The 23,110-nt window shown below is 47.3% G+C and overlaps 1 protein-coding gene across 1 annotated transcript in view; it reads right to left on the minus strand.

The window, feature by feature from the left end:
- Positions 1-17,660: 17,660 nt before the first annotated feature.
- The window catches only part of SMAD6 (SMAD family member 6), a 40,090-nt gene continuing 34,640 nt past the window's right edge, over positions 17,661-23,110 (minus strand). Inside the window, exon 4 of the mRNA XM_061446578.1 lies at positions 17,661-18,426. Coding sequence (XP_061302562.1) covers positions 17,885-18,426 — 542 coding nt within the window. The 3' untranslated portion in view covers positions 17,661-17,884. The remainder of the gene's footprint in view (positions 18,427-23,110) is intronic.

The raw sequence follows: 23,110 nt of genomic DNA on the forward strand, positions 1-23,110 counted from the left end.
GGCACCAAAAGAAGCCAATGCCAGCAGAGGAGACACTGGTCATCATGGTTCAGCTCACTCATGAGATGCCCAAAGCTGACAGAGAAACCTACACAGTCAAATGGGGAAACTCCATGGCTGATGAGCAAGCAAGAGGCTGCAGAAGCCTAAACTGCTCAACAGCTTAAGCAGCTTAACCTTTTAATTTTCATGCTCTAAATTAAGTCATCAGGTTTGGTTATTTCTGAGATGGAAGGTATGATCTTCCTCTCTAAATATACGTGTGGAAAGTTGCCAGGGGGAATGTGGGCCTCCAAAACCAACAGGCAATTCAACTTTCAGGAGAAGAGAAGCCCTTGGCAACCTCAGGAGCTGCTTGAAAGGTCTTTGTTCATGTCAGGGAGAGAAGACCTTGGTAGGCTTCACAGATCAGGAGAGCCTACGTTTCTGATGCAAACTGCAAAGCGACAGAGCCTTCAAAGCAGAGAAGACGTGTGTAAGCAGAGCAGCCCTGCAGTTCAAAGCAGCCACAGAACTCTTGATCCAACAGCCTCCTGTTAATAAGTGGGACAGTGCCCCGAGGAGCTGGCGATACTCCCTGTGCCTTTGGAGCCTCTCACACCGTGGACTGAATTAGCTCAGCTCATTTTAAACCTGTTTATGGCAAGACCACAACACTGCTCATTGTCATTAGCTACCCTAGGGTATGGGACCTGTCTGACAGCTCCAGACTGCGACAAAACCCAATGGGGCTTTGCTGGAGGAAGGCTCAGGCTCCTCACAAGGCTGGGATGCCTCAGGAGCCAGTGCAAAGACCAGGCTTTTCACTGGCATGGCACTGTCCACATCCAGTACCTATGATACAAGGGGCAAGGCATGATGTGGTTATTGTAGCAAGCCCTACAATGCAACCCCTAACTATTTCTTTCCCCCACTAATTTCTTTCAAATATTAGTTAACAGATGGTGCACTAACACCACTTGGGCACCAGTACCACCCAGGACATCAGAATGCTCCAGACTTCAATACACCAGAAGCAGACAAAGATAAAACCCTCAACAAGGAAGAAGGCTCACACATACAAGTGTGGCATCAGCCCACAGGACGGGAGATTCCTCCCAAAGCACACCAGCAGCTCTGTCAATCTCTTTTCAAGCTTGACACACATTTCAACTTCCAAAAGCATTGCTTTTGGAAGCTGAAATGCCTTTTTCCCTGAAAAATCAAGATTTCCAAATGTTAAATAGTTCTCAATTTTCCACTGGGAATCAAAAAGCATTTAGAAGAAAATAAAAATGGGAAAGACTACTCAAAAAGCATTTGATAGGGTGGGGGAAGTAACCTGCAGCACTTATGCCAGGCAGAGAACTGGTTCAATGTTCAAAACCAAGTTTAGGAGTTGCTAGATTTAAGAAAACACCTTGTTACAACTCATAAAGACAACTGATTAAACCACAGAATCTGACATTATGGAAAAATAAGTTATTTCTTGAGGGGGAGGGGAAGAAGTAGGGTTTTTTCAAACGCAAATGTAACCGGACTGATTTGTGCCAAAGAAATTTTGTTTATATATTTCTAAACTGCACTGTTTGTTCTTTGGCCCAGAGCAGGAAAACCCGGTTTCGACTCAGAGCTCATGCTTACAGTGCAGTCACCAAGCCTCAGAAGGGAAGGTCTAGAGCCATGGGATGCCACCCGGCCAAGCACAATGCAAACTGAGGCTGTGTAACAAGAGCAGCCCAATGGCCTCAAAACAGTAAACCCGTGCTTGGATTAGTGCTTCAGACTGGTTTAGCAAGCACAATGACTTGGAATCAGTGTCTAGAAGTTTTCACTGGAGGCATAACAAAGTCAATCTAACTCATTTCAACAGGCTTTTCCCTGTTGCAAAGACAGGATCACCCAGGTTTTATAGGGGAAGGAGCCTATCAGGGGAAATGCAAGTTAAAAGAGCAATATCCGTGAATTTTAAAGTCATCTGCACTGCCTTTTATCTACATGCTGCTGAAAATATGAGCAGGATCATGGCAAATCAGGTCATTTCACACCATGGAGCCATAAAAGAACTCTCTGGGTCTTGCTGCTCTAGTTAAAGATGGCTCGGGCAGAGCAGTACTTGTAGACAGACTACCCACCAGCCTCCCTGTGCTAATCAGAAACAGCTCTATCTGACTTGGAGACTAAAACCAGTCCCTGTTGCTGCTTTGCTGAATGAGCAGAATCCATTAGCAGGTTTCAAGTGAGTTTTTCTTCTTTTCTCTTGGGCTGGATCTAATTAGAAAAGGAACAGCACCACCAAGAAGGCTAAAATGAAACTGTCCCTTCAATTAGTGAAATGTCACTGGCAGGAAAGCCGGACCTCTGGACTGCTGGTGTGCTGTCTGTGTCTTTGACTTGGCTCTCCAGGAGCACCGGCCACTCCCCTGCCTTCAAACCCTACTTGGTAGCTGGATGCTAATTAAATCAAATGAGGGTTTCAGCAGCAAAATATTTCTGGAACACATATGAGCAGGGACAGGCTGACTGGTACTGTGGTCACCACCCTAAAGTCAGAGCTGCTCCTTATCCAAGGGATGGAGAAGGGAGACAGAGGCAAAACAAGACTGCTGGCCATGCCAGTGCTCCCCAGTGTCCTGAAGTTCCATCGAGCATGATGGAGGGAGAAGGGCCACCCTGGACCCCAACTAACCTTTTTTGCCTTACCCCAGTAAAGGAATCTACCAACCAGCCATTAAACCAAATCCTCATGCTAAAATGTGTTGAGATTTCACTCAAACTCACTACAATCATGACAAGAAGATTAACATATTTAATTAGTAGCTCCTATATTTAGCTGTTGCTGCCAACTCCTCAGTGCAATACCACAGACATAACTCCATTTCCAAGCACATATATGCTCATGAACATCAAAAGGCTTGGAGATGCCATTTGGGATCAGGAAACCAGGTATTCTGATGCAAATACATCCAGCCCTATTACCATCAAAAGCAAGGCTCAACCAGAAATACAGCTTCTTCAGACTGGGATCCCTTGTGACATCCAGTCTTTCCTGCTTCTAGCAAGATCTGGAATTGCCCTGAAAGAGCCTTTCTTAAGATAGCTCAGAAGACCTGTTTTTAGACTTCACCTCCTCTGCACACACACCTCTGAAGGTCACAGGACACGAGGTAGTGACAGTCCCATCACTGACCTCCCCTTCCCCAAGCAAGAATCACCTTCTGATGTCTCCTGCTCATGACAAGGATGTCATGGGAATCATACAGGTATCATTTTCCATTCCCTTGAAAAGAAGGGACTTGCCTGAAGTAGGATTAAGGCCCATAGCCCATTAATTCCCAGTTTACCAAACCAGGAAACGGCTGGCTCCAGGTTTCCCACTGCAAATCAGCAGCTCCCCCCATCCATGCTGCAAAATAAGTTTCTGCTCAATGTTTCAAACTGAGTGACTGTAATGAGGAACATGACCATTTTTCCATTTAATTCTCCCAAAAGACTGCAAGATTTACAAAAAGTGGATCCAAACAACGGTAAGAGAAGAGGCCATTCCTGTGCTCTGTTAATGGGGTGTTAAATTATCTCAATTACATGTGTTGCAATGTCACATATTTAGCTCTGTAACAAGCACTAAAATCTTGGCATTGCTTTTGGCCAAAGGCAATTGCTTATCAAATGCAGTGCCAAAGAAAAATGATAACTATTTCCTAATGCATTAGAGGAATTTTGCACTGGATGCAGAGCTTCATTAGCCAAAGACAAATGCATTGTGATGGCATGGTTTTAATCTATGTGGGGTCTATGCCGGCACCGCGAGAGCATGTTGTGGCAGGGAGGTCTGTGGAAAGAGGCTCCTGTTGAAAAGGAGATGAGCAGAGCACAGCCAGAGACATGTGCACCGATGCGTGTTAATTTACTCATGCTGCTGTTAAATATTATTTAGAAAGCTTGCCGTCTACATTCAGTGAGGGAACATCAGCAGCACTGAAAGGATGCGTAAGCATTCATTACACTATGTGAAGGATTTGTAGATTCATAGAATCATTTAGGTTGGAAAAGACCCTTAAGAACATAGAATCATGGAATAGTTTGGGTTGGAAGGGACCTTAAAGCTCATCCAGTCCTAACCCCCTGCCACGGGCAGGGATACCTTCCACCAGAGCAAGTTGCTCCAAGCCCTGACCAACCTGGCCAAGATAGAGTCCAACCATTAACCTAATACTACCAAGTCCACCGACACTACCAAGGTTCACCACTTCAGCAGGAAGACTGACTGCAGAAGCACCATTTGCACTAGTAAAAAGAGAAATAAAGATGATTTGCTACCCTGAACAACATCCAGATCTTTGCTGGATACACGACACAATTTGTGCTGTTAGGAGAGCCTGGAGGACTGCTGTGTCAGGACTGCTCTAAGTCACACAGGCACTGTCACATTTAGGTTACTGGCTTCTTCCAGCCTGGTTTGGAAATCCTGCAGCAACAGCTACAGCTTCCCCCAGCACTTGAGCATCTCCACACCCCAACCCTTCTGGAACCTGGAGGAGAAGAGCCTGCACTGAAGGGAAAAACAACATGGGGGAGGAAGAAAGTGAGCTGGGGGGTTGGAACTATATGATCTTAAGGTCCTTTCCAACCCTAACTAGTCTATGATTCTATGAACTTTCTTTAACCCCAAGAAGAGTGCAACAGGATTTCTTATTTTCTTCCCTCTGGTTTGTCCATCCCTAATTAGTGTCTCAGAGAAAGCCATGCTGGTATTTCTTAACCCCGCTCACACAGGGAGGCTCAGCCAGCACTGCTTGGCGCTGCAGAGATTCACAGTTCATGCTTTGTCCTCCTAGCACTTCTACCAGGCCAGACCAGGGGCTAAGCCAGACAGAAAAGCACACTTTGGTCCAAAGAGTCCTAAAAAGGTGCCTGCAACAGCATCTTCCAGGAGCTGGAGTGCCCTGGCCTGAAACCAGCACTGGGAGTGTGCTAGATTGAGGCTTAATGACTTTGCCATCCAAAGGTTGACCCACAGATTATCACCTGCAGCTCCCCATGGGGACAATTCCCTGAGATTTTGTCCATTTAAGCTCAAGGGTGAGGAGCTCACCTTGGGAGGCTACATCCACCCCAGGCACAGCTGAGGTGGAGAAGGAAGGGTACATCCCACTCCCCCTCTCAGTACTGCAGGGCTAGCAGCTGGTCTCAAGGAATGCAAATTCTTCTGCCATCAACTACTAGAAAGCACGATTTCTGCTCAGAGAGGGTATTTATAGGTGCTTCCTGGGAATGCTGTGGCAGGGAACCACACAGACACAGTCCATAACATCTGGGGAAGGCTGAAGCAAGTTTAATTGCTGTCAGGTTTTGAGGACTACTTACTGGAAGAGTTTGTCAGGCTATTTTATTCACAACAATCAAAATGGTGAGAAATTCTGGACTTGCCGCTAAATATTCATAACTGAACTTGGATCTAAGACATACATCAACCAGGCCAGGGAACAAAATCAGTGCTAAATGATCTGTTAATCAAGAGACTCAAACAAAGAAGCAATGACTTACCAACAAGCCAAAATATGAGCTTGCTCACGCAGAAACCTTGCCATTCTCTTGGATCAAAGCACTTGAAAGGCATCTCATCAATTCACCAACCCCTCCCACTCACAGGCTACCTAGACCTGGCCAGTACATGCCTTTAAGGATGGCAGATGATTTCAGACCAGATGTTGTCAACCAACATAAGCTCATCTTCAGAGCGATGACACAACTTTACGACCTGTAGCATCTGGCTTGTTGGGACTTCCTACTGACCGGAAGGTTGTCAGAGGTGTCCTTAATAAATATCACACCCCCCAGAGCGTACCCACCACAACAGGACTCACAGATGACTTCTCCTGAAGAAGTGCACTCATTAACAGCTAGAGAAGGGGTCTCCATGGGAGGGATTTACTCCAAAGAAGACACATCCTTCCTGATAATGTGTTCCAGTTTCCTTTTCCCTATTAACATCTGGGGGATATTTATAGATAGCCAATTTAGCTCAGTGGTTCCACATATGGTTCTGCAGCAGTGCCTTTTTCAAGCCCTAGCACTCGCTGGGTGCAAAGAGTGCAGAGAAACCCTTTTTCTGGAAAGCAGTGAGAAATGATCCCCAGCACGCTATAAAGCTGAACAAGGAGTCACTAACATGTGAAGAAACAACAGGAAAAGGAATTTAATGTTGAATAAAGTGGTGCAAGAGCTCTGGAAAAAAACAAGCGAAGATTATCCAGTTTGTATAAGATATTCCGAAACCCGGTGTCAGTCCATCATGGTTTGTATTAAACCCAGATGTATATCATCTTCTCATCAAAGAGAAGTGGCTGTAGTTGTTACAGTCGGCCAGCTGGTTTTAAGCTCCCCTTTTCCCCGTAGTGTAATATATCCCGTGCTCATTGGAGCTTACATCCCATGGAATATCTTTGCAATTTGTAACCAGCACACAATGCGGCTCAGCTGTAATTCCATAAATCACCCTGGAGCCTCCGTTTAATAATAAATCTTCTGATAGCTCTGGACTGTAAGGGACCAAGTGAAGGGCTGAAAGGGGATTGGGGTTTTTTGCCTTTCAAAGAGAAAAAGAGGGATGCAAAGACATTTGGAAAAGCCACAAGGGGTCAGTGTCTTGGCAGAAATCCTCCTTCACCGCTGAGGAGCACAAGCACAGTCTCAGCCCCAGGATGTTTTTAATACTCCAAGACAAGGGTAGGACTTGTGGGGGCAGGGGGTTGATTTTGATGTTTCTCCCTCCCTTCTTTTAATGAAAAAGAGCAACTCAAGCAGCAATTCTGCTTTGCTGCCCTGTTTTTCTGCTTGCTTTGGCACAAGTGACCTCTCAGGAGTAGGCAGAGCCCTAAAGGGGGATGCTGACCTTGGACTCATGTTGCTCAACCAGGATGGATGTTGGGGCCATGCAGGGAGAGGCTCAGCACCACCAGCTTTCCCAGAACAACCTCCCAGTGCTCAGAATTATCTCCCATGGTGGGAGAACAATGCCACAAAGAGACAATGGGACCACAGCCCCTTGGGTTCACCCAGTCCCTCTACACTGGTGCAACTCCACGGTGAGCTCAGGGTTCTCCTTGGGTGCTTCCTGGTTTGGTGGCATCACCCCCACCATGCCTGGGGACATCAGACCAACCTGAGTGTGAGTCAGGATGGAACAACATGAAGCTGCACAGTAAAGTGGCAGTGGATCAGTAACAGCCCAAGTACACCCAAACCTGCACTGGCCACGGTGCAGTGAACTTGTGTACACACAGTGCCCTGCAGTATCTTACAGCTCTTTAAATAAATACCAGCTTCTAAGTCTTTCCCTCTCCTCTACCCACCAAAGGGGTCCATTACCAACAGCAGGTCTAGAGAAGGAGGGACCAGAACATTCCCCAGCTCATCTCAAAACAATAATCCCAGAGTGTTTTTAAAACACAGGAACATCTTGTTCAATATTGGGATAGAAGTTCTCATTCACAGCTATGTAAGAAGTTGGCTGATCTTTCAAGGTTCATCTGCCACCTTTCCCTATGCCAGCTTCCTGCCCACATGGAGGACTTCAGAACTGTTCTGAAGATGTTTTCCATCAAAGAGCACTGCTCCAAGAGGTGATGCCCAGAGGCCTCATGAGCCTTGACTTTGTTTCCCTCTCTCTGGTGCATTGTACTGGAAACAGATCAAACACAGAGGAGGGGTTTCTTATGGGGGCATCTGGGTTGGTGAGGGAGGAATGATTGCCCAAGTCTTACTCAAGGAGCAGCTCTGACCTCCCACACCCCCTCTGCACACCACCACTTATCTTGAAGGCAACGTTTCACAACATCACATTAAACCATTACCTCAGAGCTTTCTTTTACATTTAATAAACCAAAGTTTAGGAATGTTGATATCAAAACCTTCTGGAAGTTTCATCTCAGCTTGCCTAGCTTCAGACTGAAAACAGAACCATCTCGGCCAGCTCCAAAATCATTGCATAGCCTCTTTCATCTTGCTTGATACCAGCTCATCCACATATTTGGGCGAGATGTTAACTAATGCAAGAGTTCAAGGGTATGGATAAGGTTTTTTGTAAAGGAAAAGAAATACTGATGTCAGTTCCTATCAGGGCATCACACACTTGAAGTCACCTCAGACGCTGAGAATCTTCCTGCCCAAGTTACTACACAGAACCCACTGGAGGGGGAGGATTAGCCCTTATGAAATACCACAAGCAACGACCAGAGGGTAATCTTGTGAGCATGCAGCAAAGACAACTCAGCTGGGACTTTCCTGATGGGAGACATTGAACAAAGAACAGCTTTACTGACCATCTACATGCAACTGCTCCTTGAAGAGCTGCAAGCAAAGCAACCAAAAAAATCACATGAGCACAGAGAGAGAAGCATGAAGGATGTCTTAGGAAGGAAAGGCACCTAGCACCCAAGGTTAGAGCACTGAAGGCGTTCCCATACACTTAATTGTTTCACTAGAACTGAGGAAAAACATCTGTAGGGGGGAAAAAAGTTTTTAAAATGTCCTGTGCCAAGGGTTCAGCTCCCAAAGAGTGTTACTTCACAGGGAGCCTCCTCCAATCCACAGTGCAGGCAGGACTGAGGGAGCCCCAGGCTTGATGGGGCAGCTTGAAGAGCATCAGGACATGGGTCACCAAAGGGTTTCTGAAGTTTCACAGGCTTCAGGTTCCACATTTATCTATTTCTGATACTTCAAAGATTTTAACTGGCAGAGAGTGAAAGGAGCTTGAGACAAAACACCCACGGCAGTCAAAACAGGGGCTGTTTAAATCAAACTGCTCAGAACAAGTCACCTTTAGAGACCAAGTGTTACAGACTAGTTTTCACTGATACACCATTCATTTCCACCACCTTCACTATGAGATTTGGGACTGAAAAATCTACTTGAAAGAGGCTAAACCTCAACCGTGCACACATCAATCACAGTGTCTGCAGGGGTGGGGTAAACAGAAGCTCCTGAGGCACCTTGACTGCTGTTTCTCCAGGCAGGCACAGACAGGTCAACATCCAGGAGACTGGACAAGGACCACACATGAGCTGAATCAAACAGGAGGGTTCTGTAGAATTCAGATATTCAGCAGAAAACCTAAGAAATTTCTGCCAAACTCTAATGTGTTTTAACTTTTCTCTTGGTCTTCCAAGGCCAAAGAACAGCTCTGCCATAGGAAAACAACCCCCTTCCCTATGAACACTGCCCATATGTGGGCCTAAAGGGTACACAAAGACATCTGCAAGATGAACGAGAGAAAGGCCACTGCAAGGTCCCAACAGCAGTGCCAAACACATCACAGAGCTTCTCCTACAGACCTAGCACCAAACCACCAGATCTAGGAACAAACACTCTCAGGAGTTAAGAAGCGCCAACGGGTTAATTATTGACTCACCAAAGCTATTTCTAAACCCGTGCTGTGACAGAGAACTGTAGAAGCTGTTACAGCATCAGCTCCCCTTGGACTGATGGTCCCACTCAATCCCCATCGTGCGATCTGGACCACGGGCTGGCTTACAAAGCCCTCAGAAGAAAGAGGAAAAAACATGCTGAATTCCCCAGCATTTGAATCACAGACATGTTTGCCAAGAACCGGCCTCCCCTGTTACAGTTTCATAATTCTTCAATCCTTTCAGCCTAACTCAGACACCGTTTGGGTAATAATTAACCGTTCCCAGCGCTCGGCGCCTGCTCAGTCAAGCTCTGCATGTTCAAGCTTGGCATGCGAGGCCTTCAAAGTTAACAGCACTGCAAGTTTATTTCTGTTAATTGTGCTATTTTGGAAGGAGAAGAGGAAGGAAAGCAATTTCCAGAACCTAGTGGAGGTTTTCTTCTCACCCTTCCCCCAGCATCCTTTGGGAGAAGGCACTTCCACACTCGTGGTGTCTCTTCCTCAGAAATGGGTTGTGGTTTCAATTCTGTGTCCCAAAAGTGAATGCAGTGGCTTGCCAAATATCCCTGCTGCCACGAGAGGAGGCACAGCACATGCTCCACACAAAGCCCTTCAGATGGTGGTGTTTAACAGCAGTCAGGGTTCCAGTCTGCTCCCCAGAGCAGTTCATACTGCCTGCCTGCAAAGTCTTGTGTCCCAGATGCCACCTACTGCATGGCACCACAATCTGACTCAGACCAGTCATGATGAAGAGCATCATCCAACTTAAAACACACAACCTGAGTTGGAAGATAAGAGAAGACATAGGTGTTGGATGCAAGAGACAACCAGGGATAAGGTGCAGAATCTTCTCCCTCCAAAACCCAAAACCAGGCTGCAAGGGATGCTCTGAGGACTCCTCCCTTTCTCTCCCATCACACATGCTCTCCCCTGTGACAACAGGCTAAGGGGCATGCTCTGGAGACAGAGCCAGGCTGCAAACTCCTGCTACTGCAACTGACACAGCTCCCATTATCCTAACACTGTGGTCAGACAGGCAGGACATCAAAAACATTCTGTGGCCATTTCATTTAGTTCCTGCCCCACCACAGGTCCCTGGTACAGAAGCACTGTGAACTGAGCAAGAGCCAGTATCTCCTGCATTATTATCACATACTACACAGCAGCAGCAATGGGCAACCCCATCCTGGCCATCCTAGGAAGCAGGAAACAGGTCAGAGATGCTTTCAATTTATTAACAACAACAAATAAGTCAGTAAAGACATTTCTGGGAGTCTTTTATATGGAGGGAACAATTCCATTCGGGCTCTCCCCTGTGTCACAGGTCAATGTGCACTGCCTACAGGAACTGTGGAGGACCCAGACAGTCCCATCACATATGCCATAGGGCCATCAGCTTGTTACCCAACCTAAACTGGCAGCTGGAGGGTGGTGAGGTTGCCTGTGCCCAAAGGGCTGTCACACACCAGGGAGCTGGGAAGCACCAACATACAGATGAGGAACCTCAGAGCAAACACTTGGCAGCGGTTGTAAAGCAACAAGGAAACCGAGGATCCTTTACTGGGACCCCAGGATGACAGCAGGATGGGAACATGCCACCGGTCCATGGGTCTTGTGGTAGCAGATCCCAAATCTGGCATCCCCAAGACCAATTCCCACTGCCAGTGCTAACCCCCTCCTACAGATGTGATCATGCTAAACATAATCCCATAAACACCATCCAGATGTGATTTGGGAGGCTAAATAATAGTTCTTGGTCTTCTGACAATAATGCCCAGAAGGATCTGGAAAACTGACAAAAAAGCTTTGAAGTTTTTATGCAATGTGCTTAGGACTTCTACAGTGACAGCTCCATCATCCCTGTCCCCTCAGCCAAGGCGGTGAGCACCCTTCCCACTCCCAGAGTTGCTGTTGTGACAGGAAACACCAGCCTAAGATCTGTAGAGGGTCTTGTGCTGCATGTTCAGGAATCAGGAAGCTTGGATGCTGCTCTGCTGTGGATCTCCATCTCGGTGGTGTAAAAAAAAAAAAAATCATACTGATGTTACCAAAGGAATTCTGGGCTTTGGACATTTACTGTTTCCTGGTCCAGGTTGAAAATATTGTGGGAAAAATTATACCCAGCATAAAATTGGTAGCTCTAATCCCAGCCTGCCAGCAAGCAAAAAGCAAGAAGCAGGAAAAACAGTGGAATAATGCTTCTGAGAAGGAGAGAGTAGCCAGTGGGGCTTATTCTTTAACCAAGTTTCCTAAGGAAACGTGGGAGCGAGCCACCCTGTCTGTCCAGTCCTGCCATTTCCGAGCCATTTATTTCGTTTTTAACAAAAGCTGCGTGAGGATGAGCAATTGCAAAAGACATTCCATGGGGTCTGGCATGCTGTCTCCACACCCCTTTTGTCCCTGTGCGGGAAGAGGCTGCAGCAGAAACAAGATGGTTATGAAATAAGGAGCTACAAGAGATGTCCCAGCCTTAAAACCTATGAGCAGAGTCTGCATCTTCTCAGACAAGCAGGAAAATCCAATCCTATAGCGTCTGGAGCTTCTCAAGCCCCCTCCTCTTCAAGAAATGCCTTTATTACCCCCAGAGCTTTGCCTCACTACCAGCATCCACAACAAGGATGCCCACCAACAGCCCCAAACACACCAGGTCCCATCTTGCTTCTCAGCAGTTTTTTTCTATCTCTATCCCCCAATCCCATGTTCTCCCAAGCCAGGGCTGGAGGGCAGCTGCAAGACTCACATTTCCCCAAGAAATTCCGGGAAAGGCTCTCCTTTTAATAAGAAGGGTTTTTTTTTCCTGCCGACTTCCATAGCCAAGCTAATAAAAATGGAAAGCAATAAGAAATTCCACAGAAGGGAGACGTGGGGGAGGAGGAAAGGGAAGATACTGCTCATTTGAACCTATCCTAAATAGGAGGAGATAATTAGCCACATATATCCCAGGAAGAATAGCAACAGTCTATGCAATTACTGGGAATGCACACTTTAAGAGCATTGGCCAAAAATGCCTGCTTTTATTAAAAAGGAATGGTTTCACAAAGGCCCAACTGTAAGAAAGGTTGTAATTTGCCCAAATAAAACTTAATTTGATCCATGAAATAGCTGTGGTTTATTGTGTAATATATGTGCTATGTGTTTTAATTTAATAGAATCCAATATAATTGTAAGCCAGTCGAGTTTCTAAGCAATTCTGGGTTGTTCCCACAGTGTCTATAGTACAGATGCTACTTTGTGCATCGCACCAGCACATACATAAATCAGGGATAGAGAAAGGATTATCCACAAAGCAGCAAGCAATGCTCCGTCACACACCAAACAGAAAATAAGACCTCTGAGGAAAGCACGAGTTATTTACAGGAAATAACTCTGCATGCTCCACAGTTAACCACTGCATCCCACTCCTGCACCCAGTCTTGGGTGCTGGGACAGTGGCCACAGTGACCAGCCCTAGGATGTCACCCAGCACCAAGCGATGCTGTGGACCCCACTGCAATGCCATGCTACCCCAGCACTCCTCTCTTCAGCCAGATTGAGCAGCCCATTCCACCTCCAGTGAGGGGAAAAGAAGTTTGCTTTCCAAGGAAGCTGTGATCCATGCTGGCCAACTACTGTCAGACCAGATTCATGTTCACCCATGAGGCAGCTTCTGCTCCCAGACAGCTTGGACAAGGGACAGGAGGGATACAGTGGAGTGGAGGCATCAGTATCTGGCTCCCCAGCACAGCTCCACAGCCAGTTTCTTGGAAAACTGAGGTTAAAACCAGCCCCACTCAACAAATGCAACAGCTCAAATCCCAAAGCAGCACACAGCCCCATCCTGAAGTTGGCGTGCTCCACAGGGCCATTTACCCAGGATGAAACATTTGATTTCTGTCCTGGCATTTGTCAAAACAAACCAACCACCTTCTGGCTCCTGACACTCATTTCATGTCCCTCAAAGGCACAGGAGAGCAGCAGCTCTGGTCACGTGCTGCTTCATCCTGATCCAGGACCATGCTACATCCCAGAGGAGGCAGAAACCCTAAGCCTACAGGACCCACTGGAGTTTTGCGAAGTGCAGGTACCTGTATGAGCACTTCAGCAACTCTGCTGCTCTGTTAAAAACACTAATCCACAACCCAAAGAGCTGGAGATGTTCCATGACTTATAAAGACCATAAAGTCAGGCAGCATCACACCCCAAGACAAACCTCCAGCTCATTCCTCTGCACCAACAGAGATTTTTCTCTTTTTCCTTGCTAGCGCATGCATAGACAACACAACATTCAGATTTTAACTACACACTGAACAAGTCCCCCACATACCTACTGCAGAGAAAACCCTGATAAGCGCTGTTGGACTGACAGACCCTGTAGAACTGTGGCAAAACCTGTGCCACAAAGGGGTCTTAGCCTCTCTTTCTAAGAGGGGAACATGGTTCCTTTTAGCATTCATTTCTGTTCTGGCTTGTAAAAGGTATTTCTCAGTCATAGTAGCAATGAATGTCAGGGACAGGGATGATGAACATCTCACAAGATAAGCAGCAGCCCCTGGGACCTACCAGCAACAACTAGCTGCTTCTCATCAGCCTACTGGTCAGGTTTAAAATACAACACTCAAATTAAGAGGATCTTATCAAACAAACACACTCCACAAATCAAAGCCCACACTCAGGTCCTACACTAGAATTACCAGTTCAGGACTTCCACCTGAGCAGAACTCAGGTGTATTTGGCATAGGGAAGTCAGAATCAGACTACGCATTGATTTTATGAAGACTTGAACTCCCTGGCTTCACCCATAACACCAAGAGAACCAGCTGATGCCTCTGCCAGTGCGTTTTTGCTGCCTGACTAACACCTCAGAACACCTGTGCTCCACCACCTCCCCAGATGAGCCATAAAGCAGCCGGGGTGAGTCAGACCATTCAACTCTTCTACAGGATCAAGATCTTACTCCTCCTTAACAAGGAGGCCTGAGGGCTGTGGTCTGGGGCAGCTCCACCTGAGCAGGAGTCACTGCCTTGGGGGGGGCGTGGGTGAGACTCACCAGCTTAAGATCAGCCAAGGCACCACCATACAACCAAGCCCCGACCTCCCTATGCAAGTAACTGACAAATGCAAGCAAACTCCAAGGCCAGAGCACTGCTGAAGCCCTTCAGCACAGGTGGAAAGTGATGTTTCCTGAGGGATTTGCTGTCCCTGTCTCCTCTGCCAATGCAGGGCTCCTACCATGCTGCTCCCAGCTCCTTTACCTCAGCGCTCGACCCTCTGTGGCAGCGCAGTGGGTGTACAAGGAAAACAAGCTCTTCCGGCTGCACTGCCCAAGAACTCCCTCCAAAAAAGAACTCGGTGATAATGTAGCCACACTGGTGATCCAACAACCTGCCCTGAACAAAGCTAAACCAGCTCAAAAGCAATCACTCAAAACCTTACAGCACCTCAGCACTGGGGCACCCAGAACAGCATCATGAGCTCAGACTGAGGACAGGCCAAACGGAAACACACCAACACCATCCTGCTTTCATTTCTAACCTTAAAATGGTTCAACCCCATATAGAGTAGAATGAAAACAGACAACATGCCACTTACCTTGAGTGCTGGAAAGCCAGGAATATTCCAGAAAAGAGAAGAAACCGCTCACAGAAGATCCCAGGCGCTGAGGGCGGCGGCCATCTTGTTTCCCTCTGAGGTGAGCAAAGAGCGGCAGCTGTGCTGTGGGCACAGGTGAGGCTCATGAGGCCATCAGCAAATGGCGACCGCCTGGGCAGGGACATGGGTGCCCCTCCCTATGCACCCACCCTCCACCCATAGCGAGACTCGGGGCCCCCAGCGTCAAACCCGGTGTGTGGGGATCCCACGGGGAGGGCCTGAGCTGAGCCTTGTGAGGGTCCGGTGTGGAGTTCAATAGCCCTAAAGCTTCTTTAGAGGGTCCGAAGTTTGGGTGGTTACAGTGAAGTATTAAAGGGAAACAGAATGGAAAAGAAGATGTCTTATTTCATTGCCTCACCACAAAATCCCTCTTTTATTCCCTTTAAAGCCTTTGCTGTCAACTGAAATAAACCCAGATTTATTCCTGGGGAAGGGCATGAGTAATAAAGAAGAAAAATTAAGCACAATCACTAGACTGCACGAGGGAAACCATAAAGTTACCTCTGAATTTCAGCCCACAGAAGGGCTTTTGCTGATGCTAACCTGGAATGGAACTGAATTCAAATGCAAAGTCAAGTTAGGGAAGGTCAATGGCATGTGAACAACAGCTTCTGGGGGTGACAGAGGGGAATAACAATGGCCATCCTTGGTGCTGATTTGGTTTGGGCTTTGGAAGAAGCCCATAGAGTGGAAAAAGATGGCACTGCTGCATGTGTGTGTGCATGTAAGGACAGGGAGGAAGGCAGCAGCCAGCTCGGCATGTGAATGGAAAACCTTCTGGGTGACGATGGGAAACGCTGGGAAGGAGAAAAGGGAACAGGAGAAGCAACCTGGCTTGTGTCTGGTTCTTCCCCGTTAAAATGATCATGGTGTTAACAAAAACCTCCTTCAAAAAGGCCAAACCATACAAAAAGGCCCCTTGAGCGACTGCATGCGAGTGCCACAGCTGAGTGGTGCAGGTGCTACGGCAGGACACACCAAAACCAAGCCAAAGGGGATAACAAACCCCTGCAAAGCTCTTGAAAGATGGCTTTAAACGATACTGACATGTTTTGACGCTGTTCCCTGACAACAATGGCTGTAACACAAACAAGGAAGAATGATGTCAAGTATTAATACCGATGCTGCATGAATTCAGCCAACGTGGTCCCAATTAAACATCAAGTACGGCTGTCATTGGAAAAATGACACTGCGACATTCCCTGCTCCCAGCGCCCATCCCAGGTCTGCCCGTTTCCCTGGTGGGATGCAGTTCCCTTCCATAAGGGGATGTGGTTCCCACTTTCCCTGTCGCGGCTGGTGTAGTAACACGCAAGTCCAGCTGCAAAAGGCATGACCCAGACATGTATCAGGAGGGCTTTTTCATAGTAAGTTTATGTCCTGCTTTACCCTGAGTTTTGAGCCAGGGAGGAAGTCTCTTTGCATGTTTTCCTCTGCAAAAACATCCCCTGTTAACACTGGAAGCTGAGGAGCTTCTGCAGTCACCAGGCTCCAGAGGCAGGGACTGCAGGAAAATCAATGCACAGGGACTTCCTATCCAGTTCTAAGTGTTGGCAACACTAGTCACTGGCAATAAATAACTCTACTAACCAAGTGAGGCCAGACAATGTCCAACCTGCCCATGGGTAGCTACAGTGCTGACAGCAGATGCTCATGCAGAAGTCAGCAAAGTGCCTGATTTTATCCAGGCTTTCCAGAGAGAGTAAATCAGCCCAGACAAGCTTGTTTGACCAGGACTTCTTCTGGCTTCAACTGCTCCTCAGAGCAAGTATGTTCTTCCCAAACACTTCTCTATCAGTTTATTGCCTGGAGGACAGACCAGGAGATCTACAGGACAAACCTGCACACACTCATCTGGCTCTGCCTTATTTCAAGTTACTGGAGAGGTTCCCAAAATTCAGGCCGCTCTATGGTGTCTCCAACTGAGGATCCACCCAACCATGAGTTGTCCAAACCCACCACTTGTTTCTCAGCCATCAAACACGTCTGGGCCATTCCAGACTCACAGACAACCCCTGTGCAAGGCTTATACAACAAACTGGCCCTACTGGGCAGCCTTTGGTCTATTCTGCTCTGCCCACCAGGGCTGATAACCATTGATTTGCAGCGATAACCATTAATGTGAACAAACACAAACATGCACGCTTATCTTCGTGATGTTCCCATCATGTTTTGTGTTATCAGAGAGATCACAGAGCCCTGAGCAAGAACAGCTACAGGGGATTTTCCTCTCACCACCTCCATTTGCTCCCTGGCTCTCAAACTGTCCTCATTTACCCTCCTCTTGGACACAACTACAGCCTTCCAGCAACCCATGTATTGTTTTCTAAGGGTGCTGGCTGAGATGGAAGACAGTGGTTGCCCCTCTGGAACCTCCCATTGACTGCAGAGTGCCTGAGCAGACACTGCTGCAGGCTTCAACTGAGGATGGATTGGGGGGGGGCACAAAAAAAGACAATTAACCCCCCCCCATAATGCGAATACTTTATTATCAATGAGTGACTGGTATTAGCTTTTTGCCTGGGTATTAATATTAGTATTTCAAAAAACCATACATCAAAATTAGGGCTTTCTCCTATTTTTGCTGTATAATTTTTCTCCTTTTTTTTCTTTTTTTTTCTTAAAAAAAAAAAAAAAATCTGTATTGAAAGAATTATATAAGCCAAAGTGCATTTTCTGGTTTTTGTCCATATACACATTGCACCATACATAAATAATTACATTGTAAAAATGACTCCATAATTACAAGTATAATATATATTTTCATATAATATATAAAACTTTATATTAAATCTAGGTAGATGATATTTGGGATAGTCTGTGTCTTTTTTTTTTTCTCTCTAGTTTCCTTTCGTCAAAGGCTGACTGTTATCGATTGTTACTGAGTAAAATCTCCAGCCAACACGGACACGACGTGATGAACTGTCTGGAGTAACACGGCCCCCAGCCTTTGGCGAAGCTGATCCTCACGCTGTTGGGGTCGTAGGGCCCGTCCGTGTAATCCAGATCAGCCGTGTGCTGCAAGAGGCAGGACTTCTCGTAGTCAAACACCTTGATGGAGTAACCCGGCATCACCTTGCGCACAATCAAAGTCCTACAGTTGGGGATGTCCAGTGTCGGGGAGTTGACGAAGATGGGGTGCTCGCTGCGGTTGTAAGCCCACACACCGTCCGGTTCTTTGCTGAGTAAAATCCCGTAGCCGATTTTACTTCGAGTCCTTCTCACAGTCTCGCTCCTGTTTTCCAGGTTTAGCTGTCCGAGGCAGAAGCCGTTTCCTTGAGGTAGGTCATAAAATATACTGACAGATTGTTCGTACACTGTGTAGAGGCGGCCGACGCGCGTCCGGTGCTCCCAATAGGCCACGTTGCACCAATGGCTCCTCTTCACGGCATCGGGCGACGTACTGGCATCTGTGGGGGAAAGGAGAGGAACAGTCAGGGCTTGCTGTGGCCTCCTGGGAGAAAACAAGTAAGGAGGGGAAGCAAACGGCTCTTCCCACCCGTCAGCTTTGCTCTCATGGGAACTAAACCTGCGTTCAACACAAAGCCCATCTTCAACCCAAAGCTTGTCTTCAATTACATTAAATGCCACCAAGAAACAAAGCTCAAGCCAAGGCTGGTGACCCAACGGGCCAGCTCTCACAGAGCTAAACCCATCTTTCTCTAACTTAATGCTCAATCCCATGTCCAGCAGCTTGGACCCTGTGTGCTCAAGATATGCGAATTCCTACCACCAAGAGCTGGCATGGATGCTGTACCACTGCAACTCAGCCACCCTTGAGCTTAGCGGGTTCCCAAGCTCCTCCAGCACTGCTGTGGTGGTGTACCCCCATTCTCAAAGGCCATTTCATTGAGCTGAAACACAGGGGATGTCCATGAAGTGCTTGGATGACTGACCTGACACTTATCTCTGCTATGTAATATTCTTTGACAGCAATGCTGATGTTCCCACGGGGAACATGAAATCTGAGGAAGCGTTTCATGCCAAGGGGGAGTAGTTGATGCAAACTATGCATGTCCTACTACAAAGCCACTGGAAATCTTTCCAGAACAATGAGAAACATCTCTTCTTTGTAAGAATTACATTCAAGGAAGACAGGAGGGACAGAGACTGCCAGAAATCTGTTTAATTTATGATGCCTCCAGAATTTATGATGCCTCCAGAAGGAAGATGGGAACTCTCAGCCCTGAAAGAGCCCCAAAGAGGGTGAATTAACCCCTTACTGAACATCATTCCCTCTCCTACTACACTGGTTAACCAAAAACAACCCTGGGATTTCAAGCAAGGAGCTCTGCTTCAAGCCAGCCCTGCTCCATGCCCAGCATTAAGCTCCCTGACAGTGTATCAGGCGCCCGCAGCCCGCTGACCCCTCTGCCTTCGTGCCATCACGTCTGATTAACTCACACGCGGGGTGATGCCATTATTTTGCTTCACAGACCCTATTGACACACCGGATTTCAAGCACTGCCCTACAGCCCTGGTTCTTTTCAGGCTCAAATTACCCCGAGGGGAATGGGCTCTCCTCCCCATTAACGACCTTTGAATCAAGTGGCTTTGTTAGAGTTTAACTTGAGTTGTAACTATACAAATTTAAGGGGAGGGAGATGGGGGGAAGGGAGGTAACTGGGCAAGCAGGGAGGCCCTTTGCCATGGGCAATGCTCATCGTCTTGCACTGACCCCTTCACCCATCACAGGTCCAAACCAGACATTTCAGATTGGCCTCTTTCTCCTCCATCTTCTGTTAAAAGAATTTTAGGACCCAGCACAGCCATCAATAGCCTCTTTTCAGTTTGATGCACATTTTATCCAGAACTAGGAAAGAAACCCCACAGCAAACCCCGCTGGGAAAAGAAACCCCATTTCCCTCATTTATGGCAATCCTATATGAAGGAGTGAGCCAACAGCTCATGCCCCTTAATACTGGAGGTAATGTCCAGGGCTACCTAAAGGCATGGGGAAAGCCCCGATGAGCACAACTGAGAGAGGGGTGAGATGCACCCCTTAAATTCAGAGTTAGTGGCACTGCACAGCAGGGATATCACTGAATACCCTTGGTCAGAGCAGCATCCCAGAGCCAGGTGAGCCAAACTTTGTGTTACCTACCCTCAAGGACCAGGCCTTGTCCCACCACAGCCCTTGCAGCAGGGTAGGACACTCCACCATGTCCCAGTGGCACCGCAGGGTCTTTGTGTCTCTGTGCTTCTGAGCCATCCCTGGTGGAAGCCACTCAGAGTCACTATAATAAGAGCATCCTAACACTGCACTTGGCTAATGACAAAATCAGCAAAACCAAATGTTTTTCCCCATTCTTGTTCTTGGGCCAATAACTGTACTTCCTTTGCCATCTCAAATGACCCTCTGGCATCTGGATAACCAGACGTTAAACAAACAACCCAAGTTGCTTCAAAAGGGTAATGACTTCATTGGCAAATGCATGAGGGACATGCTGTACCCAAGCACATTATTAAATACTGACGACTGGACTTGACTCTTCCTGAAGTACCTCATGATGCCTTACAACGCACCAACCATGTGAACATGAAGTTTTAAGGAAGGAAGAGAAGGTTCAAATGTAATTCTGGGTTAGAACCGCCTTCCCAGCTGCCTAGTGCTAATATGGTGCACTAAGCTCTCCACTAAGAACAGCAACTTGATGATACTGGTGATGAAAAGCTTCAGAACCTCTTTGCTCTTTGAAATGCCCTACAGCAAATAGCTCCAGATTTTTTTTGAAGAGGTAAAACAAGCTGTAGTTCACCAATAACAGCATAAAGAAGAGGATCTGAGCTTCACCTGCAGATCCACCCTCCACAGTGCCCACTTTCCATAGTCATCTTTCCCCTGGGACACCATACAGTTGAGACGCCCCCCCCATGCCTTTCCATAACTCTTCTCAAATGCTAGATGTTGCTGCTGTCTCACTCAAGTGATGCTGGGGGGTTACAGACAAGCTCAAAGCTTTTCATCTCCCAGGCCTAGAGGCTGGTAGCAATTACTGAGCTCTGCATCTGTTTAACCTCCAACCTCCACAAAGCCCTGCATGCCCATTAGGTGAGTTGGTTTTGTTATTACCGCTTTTAGAAACTACCACTCGGCCCCTGTGTTTCCCTCACAGACCAAGAATGGGACAACTTCAAAACTCCAGTTTGCCCATCAGCTGAATTCATCAAGGGAACAGGCAGCAATAAACATTTAAATAGGTGTTTCCTATGGTTTACTGCAAATTAAAGATACCTAGCAGGGGAAAGCAAAGCAGTGGGAAACCAGTGTCTGTTCTACCAGAACATCTCGCTGTAGGTGCCACCATCTCTGCTTGCCAGGAACTGGCCAATATTTAGGCAAAATCATCAATCTACACACATGCTGCAAGCAGGGGAAAGGTTTTTTTTACACCTCCTGTTTTCATGCGCCTGAAATGGTCTTATTAAAATCATTTCCATGCACTTTATGGCAGGAGCTTCAGTGCACCCATCCATGCATGCGTCCTGGAGGGTGAAATCCCCCCTGCCAATGTGCTTCTCATCTCTGTCACCCCGTCACAGCTCCTGCCTGGCACTGACAGCTCTGCCAGCTCAAAGCACGCCTGGAGATGGCCTGTGCTCCTTCACACGGGTGAGGATGTGAGTTTTAGCTAACTGCACATCAAGAAGCTAAAAGTTTCCTTTCCACCCCTCTCTTCCTGGCCAGGGGTGAAGAAAGGCTTTAAAAGCCCTGCACCACCTGCAAAAGCAACCTGCTCATGGCACGCAGGCAAATAAAACACCCTGAGAGGAGACGGTTAAAAGGCTTCTCTGAAAAGCCTTGGGGCAGGTCCCTCTTCTCCCCAGCCCCATCCAGGGGCTCGCACTCCCTGCACTGCGGTGGGCTCTTTTGACGTCTTTTATCTCCCAGTGCACTCAAGCAAATCCTGAGCAGATGAACTCATCTCGCAGCCCTGACACAGAGCAAGCACTTCACCAAGGCCCTCATACAGGGGGGCCTGCGCTGTGTCTTATCCCCTGCCAAGTATTAGTTTTGCCTCCAGCTATTAGCCACTACCACTCAGCAGACAGCAGGGGCGGCCAGCAGAAAAGCATGTCCTCTGCCTTTTAAATAAATATTCCCTTTTCCCCTCCTCTTTTTCCATGCTGCCCTTTATGCACAGGCAAGAAAATCTGCTTTTTTCTTTTTCATCTTTCCTTCCCCCCCCCCCCCCCCCCCCTTTTCTGCTGGAACAGAGGCAGCTCGCTGGCTTTCTGTTTGAAGAAAGCAAAATATTTGAGCCCTGCAGTGCCTCCCTCGATGCTATATGAGGCATTTTTAACAACTATCATTGTAGGCAGCTACAACTTCTAACAGCTACATTTAGGCTGGCGTCAGGGCTATCTCTTCCATCAAAGCCACCTTTATTGATCAGATGGACGGGCTGAAACTCTGGCTCTTGTTTACTCTCTCCTCCAAGTCGCCCTTTCCTCTGCTGATGCCTTGCAGCAGACACATCCAAGAGGAAATTCAAACAATTTAAGATAAAAAAACAAGATAGGGAGGCAAGCCGGGGAATCAAAACCAGAACTTAATGGGAAAAGAGTCTCACATGGCTCAGGCAGAAGGAATCCGGCTACGGGAATCAATGCAAAGAGCAAATACTGTAAACCCTCGAGGCGTTAGCAGCACTGCAGAGTGTGGAGGTAAAGAAAATAACTTGAGGTTTTAGCTTCTTTGTGACTTGACAGCGTTTTGTGCCAGTGAAGTTCAAAGCAGTGCATTAAAAGAGAAAAGAAAGATGCTTTTTTCCACAACAAAATGCTGCCCAGTCCCACTGCTTGATGTCGCACTTACAAAAGCAGGATGGAAAACATGGGCAGATCACAAAACACATGAAATATCTCTGATTCATGCTTTGGCTCTTCCAAAGCCACCAAACTCCCTCCCAGCAGGTCAAATGGCCCCCACAATATAGGGCTGCAAGTAAGATCTTGCTGTGTAAAACGAGGGTGAGAAGGGATGTTTGCTGCAGTGCTTTGAGGAATAGTCCCAGTTTTGCACAGATTCCTGACGGAACAGTCACAGGAGGCACGGTGCTGGTTTTCCAAGCAGAGCCTCCCATGAGGAAC

This window comes from Pezoporus flaviventris, unplaced genomic scaffold (genome assembly GCF_033815535.1).
Source record: "Pezoporus flaviventris isolate CSIRO_AGI_PZ_B2104156 unplaced genomic scaffold, CSIRO_AGI_Pfla_v1 ptg000006l, whole genome shotgun sequence".
Lineage (NCBI taxonomy): Eukaryota > Metazoa > Chordata > Aves > Psittaciformes > Psittacidae > Pezoporus > Pezoporus flaviventris.